This window comes from Sceloporus undulatus, chromosome 3 (genome assembly GCF_019175285.1).
Source record: "Sceloporus undulatus isolate JIND9_A2432 ecotype Alabama chromosome 3, SceUnd_v1.1, whole genome shotgun sequence".
In the NCBI taxonomy this organism is placed as follows: domain Eukaryota; kingdom Metazoa; phylum Chordata; class Lepidosauria; order Squamata; family Phrynosomatidae; genus Sceloporus; species Sceloporus undulatus.
The window spans coordinates 126,049,237-126,063,909 of NC_056524.1; the positions used below are offsets into that span (position 1 = coordinate 126,049,237).

At 38.8% G+C, this 14,673-nt stretch overlaps 1 protein-coding gene across 13 annotated transcripts in view; it reads left to right on the forward strand.

Moving 5' to 3' along the window:
- The window catches only part of MYCBP2 (MYC binding protein 2), a 176,381-nt gene that overhangs the window by 59,072 nt on the left and 102,636 nt on the right, over nt 1–14,673 (forward strand). For all 13 annotated transcript variants that reach the window (XM_042460905.1, XM_042460907.1, XM_042460909.1 and 10 more), the window contains 12 exons: nt 4,230–4,349; nt 4,973–5,054; nt 6,214–6,331; nt 8,270–8,474; nt 8,666–8,819; nt 9,827–9,999; nt 10,748–10,873; nt 11,284–11,411; nt 11,584–11,675; nt 12,177–12,311; nt 12,442–12,525; nt 13,527–13,623. In XM_042460905.1, the coding sequence (XP_042316839.1) occupies nt 4,230–4,349; nt 4,973–5,054; nt 6,214–6,331; nt 8,270–8,474; nt 8,666–8,819; nt 9,827–9,999; nt 10,748–10,873; nt 11,284–11,411; nt 11,584–11,675; nt 12,177–12,311; nt 12,442–12,525; nt 13,527–13,623 (1,514 nt within the window). The remainder of the gene's footprint in view (nt 1–4,229; nt 4,350–4,972; nt 5,055–6,213; nt 6,332–8,269; nt 8,475–8,665; nt 8,820–9,826; nt 10,000–10,747; nt 10,874–11,283; nt 11,412–11,583; nt 11,676–12,176; nt 12,312–12,441; nt 12,526–13,526; nt 13,624–14,673) is intronic.

Sequence of the window (14,673 nt, forward strand, 5' to 3'; positions counted from 1 at the left end):
CTTAAAAGGCCAAAATTATGTCATTTACCTGATTACTGAAAATTAATACAAGCAGACTTTCATTAGTCTCATGCAATAATATTGCCTTAATCTTTGTGAGCTGCCTTGAGTCCCAATACTGGCGAAAGGGCAAGATATAAATGAATTAATAGTAATAGTAGTAGGGTGGCGGTGGTGATGGTGGTAATGCTACCATATCATTTTAGTACTGTGTTTCTCATTCTCTGATTCCTTGAGACTATTGTTCAGGTATATACTACTCCATGCAGTTCTTTCCTTGAGCCGCCAGACCATGGCATGTGCAGCCTGATCCTATGGTGCAGACACCCACTTGTGCCCACTGGTACTTTTGTCAGATAAGGATGCATTGGGGTGCAGATTTATTCTCCCTAGATTTGTTTGAGATTCCTCACAACCCATGAGGACTTCAGCTTTGCTTTATGAGAATTCCCCTTTAACATGCGTGGTCATCTTTCCATAAAAATGAAATGTACTTTGATTTGGCTTGGTCTGGAAATCATGCCCTCTGAGGTGCAGCTTTAGGGAGTTGGGTATGTTTAAGCTGGAAAAGAGAAGGTAAGATGTGACATGATAGCCATGTTTAAATATTTGAAAGGATGTCACATTGAGGATGGGGGAAGCTTGTTTTTTGCTGCTCCAGAGATTAGGAGACAGAGCAAAGGAGTCAATCTACAGGAAAAGAGATTCTGAGCCTTAGAACTGTCAGAACCAGCAAACTCAAATTCCAGTGCGCAGTCAATTAGTTCCGTTGTGATGAAAAACAAAATACTTTTATTGCAGACATTAGAACAGAAGTTACCAGCAAAGCATTGGAGTGTTGGTCAACTCATCCTCCCCAACACCACAATACATTTTCCTACCAGAACCAGAACCAGTATGACAGAACCCGACTTGGATTCTGACAAGGACAAACTTCATGATTGTAAGAGCTGTTCAACAGTAGAACATATCAAGACCCAACAAATGCAAATAAAAACCATCCAGGGTGAAGGGGGGGGGGTTCTCAGCAGACAATGGATCATTAGTTAAATGGACACCTGGAAGTCTTGCCATTCAACAACAGAACAATCCATATATCAACATGTAGCAATCCACAGCTCAGCATCTTCAGACAAATTTATAAGGATTTTCAGTGTGTGGCTAAACTAGCATTCATTATTTTAGTGCTAAAGTATTTCATTTAGCTGCAGTTAGAGATGCGTCACATCTGTTGGATTTAGTACAGGGTTAATCAAGTCCAAGGAAAATAACAAATGCCCACTCTGAACCACAGTCAATAAGAGTACAATGTAACTAAAAGCAAATAATTGTTTAGAGACTTTTAAAATTAGAATTTGGAATCTTTAGACTACATTACATATGTGTGTGTAAGTATTCATTCTTAAATCTGTATACTCTTCATTCTAAGGCAAATGGAGGAATCATTATTGTACAATGGTTGTTTAACTGCAACTTCTAGCATTCCTCACAATTGGCTGAATTAGCTAGGCTGTGCTGTTTGATATTGTAGTCCAATTGGAGGGACCTATGTTTGCCAGCTTTACTCTACAGTACTTCAATAGATTTAATTAGTGTTTAAGAATACTTCTGTAGGGCAGAATTTCACAAATGGTAATGACAATTGAACCAAAACTTCTCTGACTTTTCCCACTAGGAGTATTCTCCTTTTCCTTTCTATCTACTTTATTTTCCTTTCACTGTGAAAGGACAGTTTTGCAAATCCTAAAGAAAAGACAGGTAGGAAATTGACTGATTTAGTTGAAAGACTTAAAGTATTGAATTCCTTTCCCTGACTGTAGACTGGGGCGGGCAACTGTGGGAAGCTAGGGAGTTGCATTACCCCCTAAGGACTGAGGGAGGGGCGCCCAGCCCCCCACTATACACCCCTACCACAACCTCCCCAAAACAAAGAACCTTAAAATGTTTTTGCCAGAAACGCCCTCCAATATCCTATAGAGGCTGTTGAGGGCAATATTGCCATATTTTGGAGGTAGGGTTGGGCCTACTTTACATCCAGGAGAGGCCTTATTTCAAAACAGAAAGTGACTAGGTCACTTCTGGTTTACTTTAAGATTTTTAAAAAGGCCTTTCCTTGTCCTGACATAGCCAGGGGGCAAGGTGGAAACATGCCAAATAGGTTCCCAGATTTGAGGCCTCCAAAATACACACACACACACACACACACACACACACAAATTGACTTCCAAGTTTCTGTGCTTTGCCCATCCCTGCTGTAATGTAATATGGGGTTTGGTTGCTAAAGTTACAATTTTGAATTGAAAACAGCAAATTGTTACATGTTAGGGCCCTTATTACAGCGTATTCACTGTATTAGATGCCATTTCCCTTAAAATGTTAATTGATTTGGAATGCATAACATTATTTTTCTGTCTTGGTTCTCTTCTTTTATTAAGGCTTATTAATGGATATTATGGCTTGCATTTTGATGAGCACAGGATCAGTTTTGTCTAGCACAGTTCTGGACATTTTATGTTTCTGGTGTCATGTAAATCACTCTCTGTTTGAATCTTGGTGTCACGGGCATTATTTATTTCACCTTTTCTAAAATAGGGCTTCCACATAGACCTTTTAATTTTTAAGTCTTGGAGCCATAATTCTATTTCCTATTTCAGTCCAAATTGCCACTTAGTTTAATATTCAGTTTCTGAGCTTTCTGATATCAATCTGTCTCAGCTGTTAATTTCATTTAGTCTCACTTTCCAATAGTTTCTCAATGGAGACTTCACTTTGATTATTTATGATGCAGCTTGTTCGTACTTGAGCGTAATAGATCACCAACCAAGTTGGGAGGTGAGTTTCTGTAACTCTGTTCAGCGTGGGCTATACAAGGTCCATCCAGGAAGTTTCTGTCTAGCTAACCTTAATGCATCCTTCTAAATCCTTGGCTTTGCAGTGGGGAGTGTTGTAGTTTCCAGGGTGTGTGTCTCTCCCAGATAGCTCCCCAGCACCCTCCAGGAAACTGTGTTTCTATCCTTCTGTATCTTTCTATACTTAAAGATAGTAATAAATCCTGCAAATCTGGGAGCAGCATTGACAAGAGCCAGTTCACTTCTTCATTGAAAGTATTAATGGTGTTATATACTAAATTAAGATGCCGTATGTCTGGCTGTTACTTCTACCATTTTCCTCAGATACCTTGTCTATTGCCTTAGCCTTATTGCCACGGGAGCGCACGCCATTGTTTTCTTCCGGCGCACACCTTCTTTCCTTCTGGTGTGGTTTCCAGCGTATGCTGGAGGCTGCGTAAAACACACCCGCATATAACGTGGGCACACTGTGTTTCTCATTTTGGCTTACTTCCATTTTAAAAACAGCAGCCCTCGAAGAGCTCATGTTCTGAATAATATTCTCATAGTTAATGTTGCTGGAGGTTAGCACTTGTTTGGAACGGTGCATGGATCAGTTTGCAATGCAGTTAGATTAGCGTGGTCATTCCAGCATTAAAATTAAACATGTATCTTAGTGGATGCTATTTATTATTTGTTTAATTAAGACTGGGAAGCTCTCTGCCAACCTGACATGGTATATCACATGAATACTATATATGTGAAGAGAAGGCCAAAGCTTTTATTGATGGTTTTATGTTTAAATTTATTTTTTTTATGAAGAGAACCCTTCGAATGCATAAACAACAACTTTCACCAGCATTATAATTCTTTGAATTTATTATCATTCTCCCTGTGTGCTTAATTAAAGCAGCCTATGTGATGTAGATTCTGCTGAATTTGCTGAGTAACCCATGTAATATTTAAAACCATAAAATTTCAGATTGTCACTAACAATCTGATAGTACTTAAACTCAAGATTTTCATGGTTACCATTTTTATATCAGCCTGTCATACTTTGGTCATATCCTGAGAAGGCATGACGCAGTAGAAAAGACAATAATGTTAAGGAAGGTAGGAAGCAGCAGGAAAAGAGGAAGACCACATTGCAAGTGGGAAGACCCTGAGTTTGCAAGACCTGAACAGGACTATTGGGGATAGAGTGTTTTAGAGACTCCCATTCACAGGATCACCATAAGTCAAGGCTGACTGGAAGGCAGTACACACACACACCGTTTTACATTACATAATTCTTATTGCTCAGTCAGTTGTTCTTGCTCCACTGCCTTATGGTTTGATGTCCACTTACAGTGAAGCATATAGAAGAACAATATGCAATATAATGGTATATTACATTTGTAGATGGAAGTGGAGATAGAAGTGAGAAGGATGCCAGCAAAATCACAACCTATCCACCTGGGGCTGTCCGCTTTGACTGTGAACTTCGAGCAGTACAAGTCAGCTGTGGATTTCACCATTCAGGTACAAAACTAAAGCACTTCTATCGAGTTGTTTTAACTATTTCCCATGTTAATTATTACTTTAGGCCATTATGTTTCTTTAGAGAAGATTTTCAGAACTCTTTGGATATTGAAATGGTACTTGATGCAAGTATCTAAAAGCATTGTACTACTTGTCCTAAAAGCATTGTACTACTTGTACTATTTCTCTCCCTCCAGGAGTTCTTTAAGGCAGTCGTACTTTTACACTTGGGAACCTCCTTTACATCTGCATGTGGATGTTGCAACCCCCTCTTGATGTATATTTGAATAAAAATACTTCATTTAGTGTGTGTATTTTCATTCACACATTCATGTATATTCATATTTTAACATTTTATAAGGAAATAATATTGTTCAAATTAGCACAGTTTTATTTAAATAAATTCAATATTTAACTCAATGCATGTGTAAATTTTACACATTATATTTGAGAGAGCAGGAGGAATCAGGGCCTCCAAGTCTCCCTTGAACAATTCTTGCTTCAAGGGACTTTTTTTTTATTCAGTAGGCCCAGCTACTACTTATCTTGAATGTTTTTTTATCAAATGTTGCAATTCATAATGTAAAAATGTAACCTTTAAAATATTATATTTTAACCCTTAGTTGTATTGATGGAGAATGGAGATGTTTACACATTTGGATATGGACAGCATGGGCAGCTTGGGCATGGTGATGTTAATTCCAGGTGTGTTTCCATTGTAATGCAAATATAACTCTTGCAACTGTGAAATGATTGCATTTTTTATTCCCTTTACAGAATAAACCTAAAATTTCCCCATCTTCCCAGATTGATCCAGCTCTTTCTTTGAAGCTGAGCTCTGGCCTGAGGGAGACCCCAGAACTATGAGATGTAAATTCTAGAAAAACAGTACAACTGTGTCATTACTAACCTTTAATTTTTTACTATTGGGCCATATTTTATTTTGGTGGCTGTAGGTTTTCTTGAGATGTCTTTACTTATATTAGTAATTATACTTGCACTTACTGCAAGTACATACAATAGCACTGTAGAGGAGCATAATTAAATATATATTGATTGATAATGTGACCTATGTTTCCATATTGCTAAGATTTATGTAACTAAAAGATAGAGACCCTTCTTTTTTAAGGTGAAGGTAACAGACTGATGAACTGAGGAGGTGTGGTAACATTGAATGAAAATCACTGCAGGTTATCTGACTGTTGCTATAGTTTTGGTTGTATACATGCCATGTCCAGTATAACAATAATTAAAGAAAGTAAATCAATTATAGTAATAAAAGGGAGGAATGGGGAGGTGGGGAAAGAAGGTACGTAGAAGTAACATTAAGGCTAACTGGTTTTTTACTTTAGCATGAGTTTTCTTGGATATAAGCTTAGTTATTCATATGCAGTACAGAGCGATAGCCAGGTAACAGGATATAAAGCATATTTACAAAGTGTGGAAGTGAGATGGAATATAATAGGATCCAGAAATATGCAAACCATGACCCTTGCCTTAAATTTTCAAAGGGATGCATAAGGTGATGCAAGTCAGAGTTAAGTCAATTAAAGAATAGCTTCTTTGAAACATAATAGTACTGTATTCCTCACAACTGAAAAATGACATGGATCTTCTAATAGTATTTAAACTACTAAGTTGTGCACACTGCTTTATACTAATGTCTACTGTTAGCTATTCTTACAGTTCGAATTATTTTGTTTATTCCTCACAGTTCTGTTAAATACATTTCAGTTCTTCTGTATTCTTGATTTAGCGGTACCACTTCAGCTTTATTTATTACTGTCAAGCACAGTATACGTGGCTTATATATTTCTGCTAGAGAATTAATGGATGCACTTACAGTGGCTTTATTCTGACTTAGGGGATGTCCTACTCTGGTACAGGCACTACCAGGACCTAGCACACAAGTTACTGCTGGCAGCAATCATACAGCCATTCTCTTAATGGATGGACAAGTATTCACCTTTGGAAGCTTCTCTGTAAGAATTTTTAAACATTACTTTTCTTTTCCTAATAAGCTGAGTTCATGTAGAGCGGTGGTCCCCAAACTCTGCCCTTTAAAAGATTTTGGTCTTCAGCTCCCCAAATCCCAGACTATTGGCCAACATGGTTGGGCTTCTGGGAGCTAAAGTCCAAAATGTCTTAAAGGGCACAGTTTGGGGACCACTGGTGTAGAGCATGTTTCATGATTTTAAGAAGCTACTTTTGTTGGGATTGTTATTGTTTGCTTTCAATTGTTTCTGACTTACGGTGACCCTAAGGTGAGCTTGTCATGGCATTTTCTTGGCAAAATTTGTTTAGAGAAGGTTTCTTTTGCCTTCCTCTGAGACTGAGAGTGTGTGCCTTGCCCAAGGTCACCCAGTGGGTTTCATGACTGAGCAGGGAAATGGAACCCTGGTCTCCAGAGTCATCTTCCAAAACCACACTGACTCTCTTGTTGAGGAAGAAAAAAACTAAAATTTGTAAAGTCATCAGAGATGTGGAACTGAAGTTGAAAACATACAGGTTTAAATCTCTTCCCAACCCCCATTTGAGGCAGGCCCAAGCCCTACCTAAACCCAGTCTTTCATAATGGTTTTGGCTCAACATGATTAGAATTCCCTGATGCCTCCTTCCTTATTCCCACCAAAGTGAGGAACTATGTTGTGGTTAGGTCCACGGGGCTTTCATACTGTGTCCAGGGCCTCTGAGGATCATGAAATGTGCTGTTCCTCCCTAGTAGCACAGCCATGTTTGCATGAGAAAGGCAAGTAGCAGGATTGCTGTTTGGAACAAAAATGCATCTATATCCAGTCTGTATCATTTATTCTGCTTACTATATATACTCGTGTATATGTCAAAAAATTTCTTCCAAAAAATCCATCCCCTGGGTCAATATGGTAATACTCTCTTCCCCAACCTGGCTGTCTCCAGAAGGGACAGCCAGACTGCAGAGGAGGATGGAAGCCAAGCACTCACTCCCAAGCCTTATCCCCAGCTTGGCTGCCCCACAGGAGACAGCCAGGGTAGGGAGGAGGATGGAGGGCAAGCTCTGTCTCCCCCAAGCCTTGTCCTCAGCCTGCCTGCCCCACAGGAGACAGCCTGGGTGGGGAGGATGGAGGGTAAGCTCTGTCCCACCAAGCCTGGTCCCCAGCCTGGCTTGCCCCATGGGAGACAGCCAGGGTGGGGTGGAGGGTGAGTGCTGGCCCCCCAAGCCTCATCTCTAGCCTGATTGCTCCTCAGGAGACAGCCGTGGTGGTGGTGGATCAAGGGCAAGCACTCATCTTCCAAGCCTCTTCCCCAGTGTGACTGCCCCACAGGAAACAGCCATGTTGGGGAGGAGAAGGCAGGGAAGCCCCCCCCCCCCGCCTCATCCCTAGCTTGGCTGCCCCTTGGGAGACAGCCAGGATAGGGAGGCGAAAGAAAGGCAAGCTCTTTCTCCCAAAGCCTCATTCCCAGCCCAGCTGTCTCCTGAAGAGTGGGAGGAAGGGTGCTGAGATCCTGTATTTTACTCTCAACCTATCCATGGGTCATATCAAAATCCCTAATTTTGGCCCCAAAATTTGCCCTTGACTTATACATGCCATTGATTTATAATTGAGCATATAGGGTAAATGATTTACTTTGGGCTTAATCTTATTCAATCATAAATTCATTTCAGTAGCATCTGTTCCTCGCTGGGCCCATTCAGCCATTATTAGTTACAAATTTAATACTGATAATACTGAAGCCAGTATTTACAACGCACAAGTCATGATATTTGTAAAAATTGAAGCTTCAATATGAAAATACAGATGAAAACTGATGAAATAATACTTTATAATACTTATGCAGTTTAATGCTACAGTTGATGTTTACAACTGTATGAATGCTTGAGAGTGCTAGCTCGTGTAATGTCTGAGTTTATAACCATTTCCATTTCTAATTTACATCTTTAGAAAGGACAACTTGGCAGGCCCATTTTGGATGTTCCTTATTGGAATGCAAAACCAGCACCTATGCCTAATATAGGATCTAAATATGGACGCAAAGCTACTTGGATTGGAGCCAGCGGTGACCAGACTTTTCTTCGGATTGATGAAGCTCTCATTAACTCTCATGTACTTGCTACATCAGAAATCTTTGCTAGCAAGCAAATAATAGGCAAGGTTCATTTGCTCTTTAGTTGTAATTGAAGGGAATCAATGACATCACACTCAATGTATTTTTATCACTTTTGCTGGAACATTGAGTTCCTCCAATCAATGTACATACAGTTTCACTTCTGTGTATTATTTGCATTTAAAGAAATGACTGGGATTAAATATATTATTTCTGCTTACATTTTTTCCCAGGCTTGGTACCTGCTTCTATATCAGCGCCGCCTCCATTTAAGTGTCTTTTGATAAATAAAGTTGATGGAAGCTGTAAAACATTTAATGATTCTGAACAGGAGGATCTGCAAGGATTTGCTGTATGTTTAGATCCTGTTTATGATGTAGTTTGGAGGTAAGGGTTGGTAATATCTGTTGTAAATGAAAACAACATGATGTATGAGGAGGGGACAGACTTTTAAAACACAGTGTATAAGCAATGAATATATGTTCCACCAACTGCCAACTCACTTGGAATGCTGAATCTTAAAACCCCAGCTTTTTAAGGTGTAGAAACTTAACTAGAAGTGTGTGCTTTTGGTGTGTATTCTTTGAAATTACACCTGGTTTGCTTAAAGGAATTAGAATACCAGAAGTATGTACATAAGAAATTGAGCCGGGGGGGAGTCATATTGGAACAAAGAAGGTAGAGTGAAAAGGGGAGAAGACAGAAAAGAATAGAAAGAAAGAAATTGAAGCTAAAGGGATGACAGCCTGGGTTTATGAGAACAAGCCTGGATATTGAAGGCAGTTATTGGATGTAGGGGGAAAGAAAATCCAGGAATTAATATTTGTGAGCGTATATCAGTAAAGGAATCCAGGAATATTATATGCTGAGAGCCTGACGTTGTAGGTGTCCCCTTCCCCTCCTTTTCACAGATGGCCTTTTGCTTGAATGCTGAAATGAGGGCTGCATAAAGGAGTTCAAGAGGTTTCAAAAGCTCAACATAATTCTTTCATTGTAGCTAGTGTCTGCTAATAAACGAGAAAGGTTTTGCCTGCAGAAGCTTCTAGCCCCCAGTCCCCAGCATGTTTACTTCAAAGCAAATCCTACTGAGTTCCATGGAACTTATTCCAAGATAGCGGTGCCTGGGATTGGAGCCTTGGTTTTTTCTAAGGCTATATAACAACAAGATTCTGTTTAATAGTTGCTGTTGTCACAGAGATGGCAGACTGACTTCCATATTTGACTAGAGGCTGAATGAGCTCCCCCTCACCCCTGGCATCCATTAAATTGTGTGCAAAATGAGAGAACATGAGTATTTGGGAACTCTACTCTGAGGAACATATTTGTGGACTGGTTAGGTTGTATAACTGTTCTTCAGAGTCTGTTACATTGAAATAATGTCTTGTTTTGCTTAGGTTTCGACCAGATACAAGAGAGCTGTGGAGTTATAATGCCGTTGTAGCTGATTCCAGGCTTCCCTCATCACCTGACATGCAGTCCCGTTGTAGCATCTTAAGCCCAGAACTGGCTTTACCAACAGGGTCCAAAGCTCTAACAACAAGGTCACATGCAGCTTTGCATATTCTAGGTAAGAATGTTAACTGATCATGTGCAATTTTATTATGTTCTACAAAAAAGTGCTTTATTTATCCTAATTATTTATGGCTTTAGGTGAAAGCTTTCAGTGGTGGATGGCAGCACTTCAGTTACTCCACGCTTTGTTATTTATTGAATCACAAGCCTATTTCTTGTTCAAGTGACTTTCCATTCTGATCCTGATAGAGTCTTAACAAGTTTCAAATATCACAATTGTGCCTTAATTTAATTTAATTTAATTTATGTATTGTTTTATAAAACCACTTGGAAAGAGTTCATGTGGTGGGTAGTGTGGATAAAGTTTAGAGAACTGAGAAATTAAACAGATTGTCATTAAGGAGTAGAACTCTAATCTGAAGGAATTGTTTTACAGTTAGATAAAAGTGCCAAAAATGACGATTCTTGCTTAGGGTAAATTTATGATGATTTCAGTACCTCTGTTAAAAACTAACGCAAACAATCGCCAGTTTAATCTAAGTTACCAGTTATATGCCAGGAGGCATTCCAAATCATCTGAAAATGTGTCTCAGACATTCTGCCTTAATCTTTGGGTGATTACCTTTCCTAAAATGCAAATGTAGTAGAATACGAAATTACTGATAAGACTGATAAGGGTGTCTTTGGAGATTAGTTTTGTTTTGTTTTTTTAAAGTTTTTTCTTCCTCCCTTCTGATCAAGAAGTCTGGTGTAGTTGGATCTAATTATTGCTACTACTATTATTCTCCTTCCTTTTTGTTTAGGTTGTCTTGATACATTGGCTGCTATGCAGGACTTAAAAATGGGTGTGGCAAATACAGAAGAAGAGACACAAGCAGTGATGAAAGTATATTCCAAAGAAGACTATAATATTGTCAACAGATTTGAAAGTATCTATCTATGCACCAAATATACATATATTTATTCCTTCATGTAATACAGCTTGAGTATCCCTTATCCAAAAATCCAAAATACTCCAAACTCTAAAATTGTCCAAAATGGGTGGCTGAGATAGTGACACCTTTGTTTTCTGATGGTTCAGTGTACACAAACTTTGTTTTGTGCATAAAATTATTAAAAAATATTGTGTATAAAATTACCTTCAGGTTGTGTACATAAGGTGTATGAGAAACATACATGAATTTCATGTTTAGACTTGGATTCCATCTCCAATATGTATCATTATGTGTACACAATTAATCCAAAATTCCAAATACTTCTAGCCTCAACTATTTTGTATAAGGGATCCTCAACCTATACATTATGTATTGTATAAAACTTGAATTATTTTTTCTTTTAGGTCATGGAGGAGGTTGGGGTTACTCAGCCCACTCAGTGGAAGCAATCCGCTTTTGTGCTGACACTGACATTTTACTTGGTGGCCTTGGTCTCTTTGGAGGCAGGGGGGAATACACTGCTAAAATAAAGGTAAGAAAAGGCACTTTTTGGAGACTCCTTAAATATGATTTTAGAATTTAACATTCTGTTGATCAAGCCTGATGTTGGGAAGGAAGCTGTAGAAGGATGACAGGGGAGAGATGTTGGGAATGACATATAAATAAGGCAGGAAAGTAAAACTCTTAAAGACTTCTTTTTTCAGTTGTTTGAACTGGGTCCAGATGGAGGTGATCACGAGACAGATGGTGACCTTCTTGCTGAAACTGATGTCTTAGCGTATGATTGTGCTGCCAGGTAAAGTAAAAAACTTATTGCCTTTATTTTGAATATAGAGTTGTTTGCTTGTACAGAATTCTTTGACAGATAAATATAATTATAAAGTGCAATTATATGTCAAAATCTGACAAAAATACACTCTTTTGACAGGGAATATAGTTAGTCAATACAGAGAAAAAAAGATGTCAAAACATCTGGTAGTTCTCTCTCATCAGTCATTCATTCTTTTGTTTACTTTTAACTGGATTTATTTACTATTATTTTTCAAAGAGGTGTGTGCATGCAGAGGGGGAAATGGCAGCATTCATTACCATATATACTTGAGTATAAGTTGACTTCATATATAAGTCGAGGTCAGGTTTTGTGGCCAAAATTATGTACTCTGCCATGACCTGTGTATAAGTGAAGGATAAAACTTAGAAGACAGATGGGCTGCAAAATATGCATTTTATTATTCCATTTGCTGTGGGCTGTGGATCTTAAACATTGTGATTTTTTTCTGTGTCTCTTTTCTTTCAGGGAAAAGTATGCAATGATGTTTGATGAACCAGTTCTTTTGCAAGCTGGTTGGTGGTATGTAGCCTGGGCAAGAGTATCTGGTCCTAGCAGTGATTGTGGGTCCCATGGTCAAGCATCCATAACTACTGATGATGGGTAAATGTTTTCTTTTGTGTATGCTGTTTTACATGTATTACCATCTGAAAAGGCTACATGATTGTTTTGAATAATGTTTCTTCTTTCAGAAAGGCTACATGATTGGTTTGAATAATGTTTCTTCTTTCAGAGTTGTCTTCCAGTTTAAGAGTTCCAAGAAATCGAATAATGGTACTGATGTTAATGCGGGTCAGATCCCTCAGTTACTGTACAGGTAATGCCTTAATTATCTCCCTCCTTTCACACTAGTGGTAGGTAGCATGGTAATAGTAGAGAGATTTAAATCAGTGTTTAGTGAAGTATATGCAGTCGGCCCTTCTTATACACTGATTTTTTTATACATGGATTCAAGCATCCATGGTTTGAAAATGTTAAAAAAAGTATAAATTTCAAATATGAAACCTTAATTTTCCATTTTTTATAAGGGATCCCATTTTGCTATGTCATTATTTTTAATGGGACTTGAGTATCCACAGATTTTGTTATCCACGGGGGGTCATGGAACCAAACCCCAGCATATAACAAGGGTCCACTGTAGTTGGCTGCCAACAACAGCAGTATTGCAGTTCGGTAATTTTTCATGCTTGATGAAGATGGAGTAATTGTTCAGCCAGTATTTCATTATATTTATTAATTATTATATTTGCATCCCTCCCCTGCTTCAAATAATTCAGGGTGCTATATAGAGGATTATCTCATTTTTCCACTTACAGTTTCTGAGTTGCTTTAGTTTGAGTGATAATGATTGATCCAATGGAGCATACAAAGCTTCATGGCTGAGTGGGATTTGTACCTAGGCTGCCTTGGCTAAGACTAGCATAGTAAGCACAACTGTGTACTGGATTTCTTTCAGTTGCCATTACTAATTTCTTTTCCTTTTTGAAGAATAATTTCATTTCTATTGATGAAGGGCTCAATATTTGCCTTTTTACCTGGCCCATTAATCCAGCAGTAAACTATAATTTATAGCCGAAGAACATAGCATTTTACAAAATGATAGAATACATGTCTTCAGAATCAAGACTGAATAGTAAAATTCTTAAAATGGGTGGGAAGTACCCTAAATGGGTGCCCCCCCACCATTCATTAAACGATCTAAAATAAAATCACTTCTCTAACGAAATTCTCTAAGGTGTGATACAGTATCCAGTGCTTTGTTAATTTAAAATCTGCTTGAAGCCTACAGTAGTTTTATTTCTTCATTTCATCTTCCAGGCTGCCCACAAGTGATGGCAGTGCATCAAAAGGGAAACAGCAAACAAGTGAGCCTGTGCACATTCTAAAGCGATCTTTTGCCAGAACCGTCTCAGTGGTGCGTATCAAGCCATTTGTGTCTATTATAATATTCAAAATTGGTTAATAGGCTATATTTAATTGCCCAGTTTCTATACAAACCTAAATTTTCACCTGTTTGGTAGCATGAATGCATATTCATTCTTTACTTAGAGTTGTGTTACATTAGTCCTGCACTGCTCAAGAAACAGAATAGGCAAACATGAATCTTAAGCCTTGTCTGCATTGGCCAGGATACTCCAGGGGCAACCCAGACTATCCTAGCTCTGGAGCTGCTGCAACCTGCCCCTGTTATCTGGTCCTCCATTCCCATGCTGGGGAGGCTGCTTGCATGAGGAGCCCACTGAGCCCCCATAACTGCTGCTGTTGTGGGTCACTTGTTTCTGAGGTACGAATTAGGTACCCAGTGCACAAGGCTGGGCACCTCGTTCTGACCTCAGAGCAAGTGACTGGTAACAGCAGTGGATGTGCCAGATGGCTCAGCAGGATGCTTGTGCAGACAGCTACCCTGGATCAGAAACAAAGGGTTCAGATGTTCCTAGAAGATTTAGAGTAATAGGTATTTTTAAAAAATTCATGTTAAGGGTATTATACCCGGTTCTGGTATTGAATGTGTTCAACATTATCTGGACTGTTCTCACCAGAATGGGGTTTGAGCTGTGTGTCATATGACCAGGACACCACCAGAACAGGAGGAAAACTGGCCTTTTGGTCTGTGCAAACAAGGCCTTATTTCCACATGTGATATACAGATAATCCATTACTTTAACGGCTAACTTCTTTCCATTAAAAAATAAGATTTTTGAGACCAGATTAAGAGACAGTTTCCAGTGTTGAGTGGCCATTTGTTCTCATAGCGCCTTGGGGTTGGTATAAGTTGGAAATAACTAGAAGGCACACAACAACAAGAGAAAAATGTTAGAAGAAGCAATGGGAAAACATGGGACAGTTATAAACATTATCTGGGTCCCTTTAAAATTCTTTGTTTCAGACAGGGACATTTCATAATAAAAAAACCCTGAGTTACTGTAAATATGTGGCGGTGGCTGTAGATTAATGATAGTCCTAG